The 308-nt window shown below is 72.4% G+C and overlaps 1 protein-coding gene across 1 annotated transcript in view; it reads right to left on the reverse strand.

Annotated features, from left to right (window-relative positions):
* Window positions 1-100, reverse strand: part of ERLEC1 (endoplasmic reticulum lectin 1) — a 42,673-nt gene extending 42,573 nt beyond the window's left edge. Inside the window, exon 1 of the mRNA XM_019507975.1 lies at window positions 3-100. Coding sequence (XP_019363520.1) covers window positions 3-26 — 24 coding nt within the window. The 5' untranslated portion in view covers window positions 27-100. The remainder of the gene's footprint in view (window positions 1-2) is intronic.
* Window positions 101-308: the final 208 nt, after the last annotated feature.

Consider the following 308-nt stretch of genomic DNA (forward strand, 5'->3'; position numbering starts at 1 on the left):
GGCGCGAGTCGTCGGCCCCCCATCATGCCGCCGGCGGGGGCCGCGAGCCGCGCGGCACCGACCCAACCACTGCCAACCGGCCCGGCTACACCCGCCGGCCACGTCTGCTTCCGGCGGCACCTGTCACATCACTTCCGGGCCTGTGGTGATAGTGGGGTGGGAGCATCAACATCCGGGTCACGCAGGCTGCTGGCGGGGGTGGCTTCTCTGAGGGATGGTGATTGAGCCCGGTAAGGGGCGGGGAAGGGGAGCAGTTGGTTGCGGGGGGAGAGATTGGGGCCGGCTCCGCCGCCCGTGCCGGCGGCAGC

This window comes from Gavialis gangeticus, unplaced genomic scaffold (assembly GCF_001723915.1).
Source record: "Gavialis gangeticus isolate Ggan-Ray unplaced genomic scaffold, GavGan_comp1, whole genome shotgun sequence".
NCBI classification, from domain to species: Eukaryota; Metazoa; Chordata; order Crocodylia; family Gavialidae; genus Gavialis; species Gavialis gangeticus.